General features: G+C 44.3%; 1 protein-coding gene across 1 annotated transcript in view; it reads right to left on the bottom strand.

The window, feature by feature from the left end:
- Positions 1-1,441, bottom strand: part of efna3b (ephrin-A3b) — a 78,197-nt gene that overhangs the window by 11,092 nt on the left and 65,664 nt on the right. Inside the window, exons 3-4 of the mRNA XM_019878727.1 lie at positions 1,095-1,387; positions 936-1,001 (exon numbers count right to left, since the gene is read on the bottom strand). Coding sequence (XP_019734286.1) covers positions 936-1,001; positions 1,095-1,387 — 359 coding nt within the window. The remainder of the gene's footprint in view (positions 1-935; positions 1,002-1,094; positions 1,388-1,441) is intronic.

Raw genomic sequence — 1,441 nt, 5'->3', positions numbered from 1 at the left:
ACTATTATTTGTTTTTCTTTTAAGTAAATTTAGCCTACTTTTGCTAAAAGAGAAAATATGGACTAGTGATAGTGCCTTGAATAATATCGGCTTCTTTCATTCATGTTATGGGTATTTTTATACAAAGGAAATTTTTTTGCGCCTGTTGAAAATGAAAGTTTACTGACATAGCCATAAAAAATGTTGCTTTATTTATCTGACCGTATTGGAATGTATTTGTTAGGTTTTCAGTCAATTAAATTTGGTTCAATAAACAATATGTGGTCATTTTTAAAATTTTCAATGAACATTCGATCAGTCCGGCCCTCGGCTTGCAGCAAAAATTTTTATCTGGCCCTCCGTCCATTTGACTTTGACACCCCTGGCTTACAAGGACGCTCGACCATCCTTGCAAATACGTTTGAACGTATTTGCCGGTCAAAAATGTTGATTCCACATGAGTATTCCCATGCATCCATAGCGAATAAAATGTCTGGGGCCTGCTTTTGTCCCCAAGAAATAAGAATTTGAAAACACTTTACACACCCTAAATTGTCTCTAGCTGAAATTAGCCTGGATTGTATTTTCCATTGTGAAGGCAGTGTTTCATCACCAAGCCTGTCTACTTACATACGTCAAATTTGTGGATCTGTGCATGTGGCACATGCAGCGGACACATCACTAATGCATTGGAACCCTGCTATCCCCTTCATTTGCGAGAGGCGGCCATTTTGCCACTTGCTGTCGACTAGAAATGACATCACAATCTTCCATAAAATGTCTCTTTTTGGACCTTGACACAGATCTTTGAATCAATTTTTTTTTCTTGTTGCAGTGCAGCCAGCAGGTGTCCACAGGGAAGCATGCCAAAGTGTTCGTGGGACTCCAGATTGTATGTGGGGGCAGATCAACCCAGATGGATCTTGGTTGTGGGTGTTAAAAAGTGCCAGACTCACCTGTGGAGCAACAGACGTACACGCGTAGTCTCAGGCAGCTGCGGCCGTGGTGATGAGTCGGCGTGGCTACAAAAAAACAAAACACACACACAAAACGTTTAGATCTCAGTAAAGGCAAGAAATGAAATCGACAGATGAGGATGGACAACAAATACTTACAGATGTAGTAGTACTCCTGCCCAACGTGGAACTCATAGCCCAGCGAGAAGGCGCTGTAGCGCTGGAACTTCTCCGAGAATTTGATGGGGGCGTGGGGGGCGTGCGGCCGGTTGCACTCCCACCTCTTGAAGCCCATCTGGGGGTCGCAGTTCCGGTAGCCGCGGTAGCTGACCATGTAGAGGACGTACTGCTCGCTGGTGCCCACGATGCGCTGGCTGTCGTTATAGTGAGGGCAGTAGATATCCAGGTAGTCGTTGACGTTCACTTGCATGGTGTAGCCCTCGCGACGCAGACTGGATGCACAAAGACAAACCAGGACATCGTTTGTTATCAGGATGAAAAAATGA

Source organism: Hippocampus comes, unplaced genomic scaffold, assembly GCF_001891065.2.
Source record: "Hippocampus comes isolate QL1 unplaced genomic scaffold, H_comes_QL1_v1.1 scaffold315, whole genome shotgun sequence".
Taxonomy (NCBI): Eukaryota; Metazoa; Chordata; class Actinopteri; order Syngnathiformes; family Syngnathidae; genus Hippocampus; species Hippocampus comes.
The sequence above is the reverse complement of the archived record's forward strand: the minus strand, read 5'-3'. Positions and strand labels throughout refer to the sequence as shown.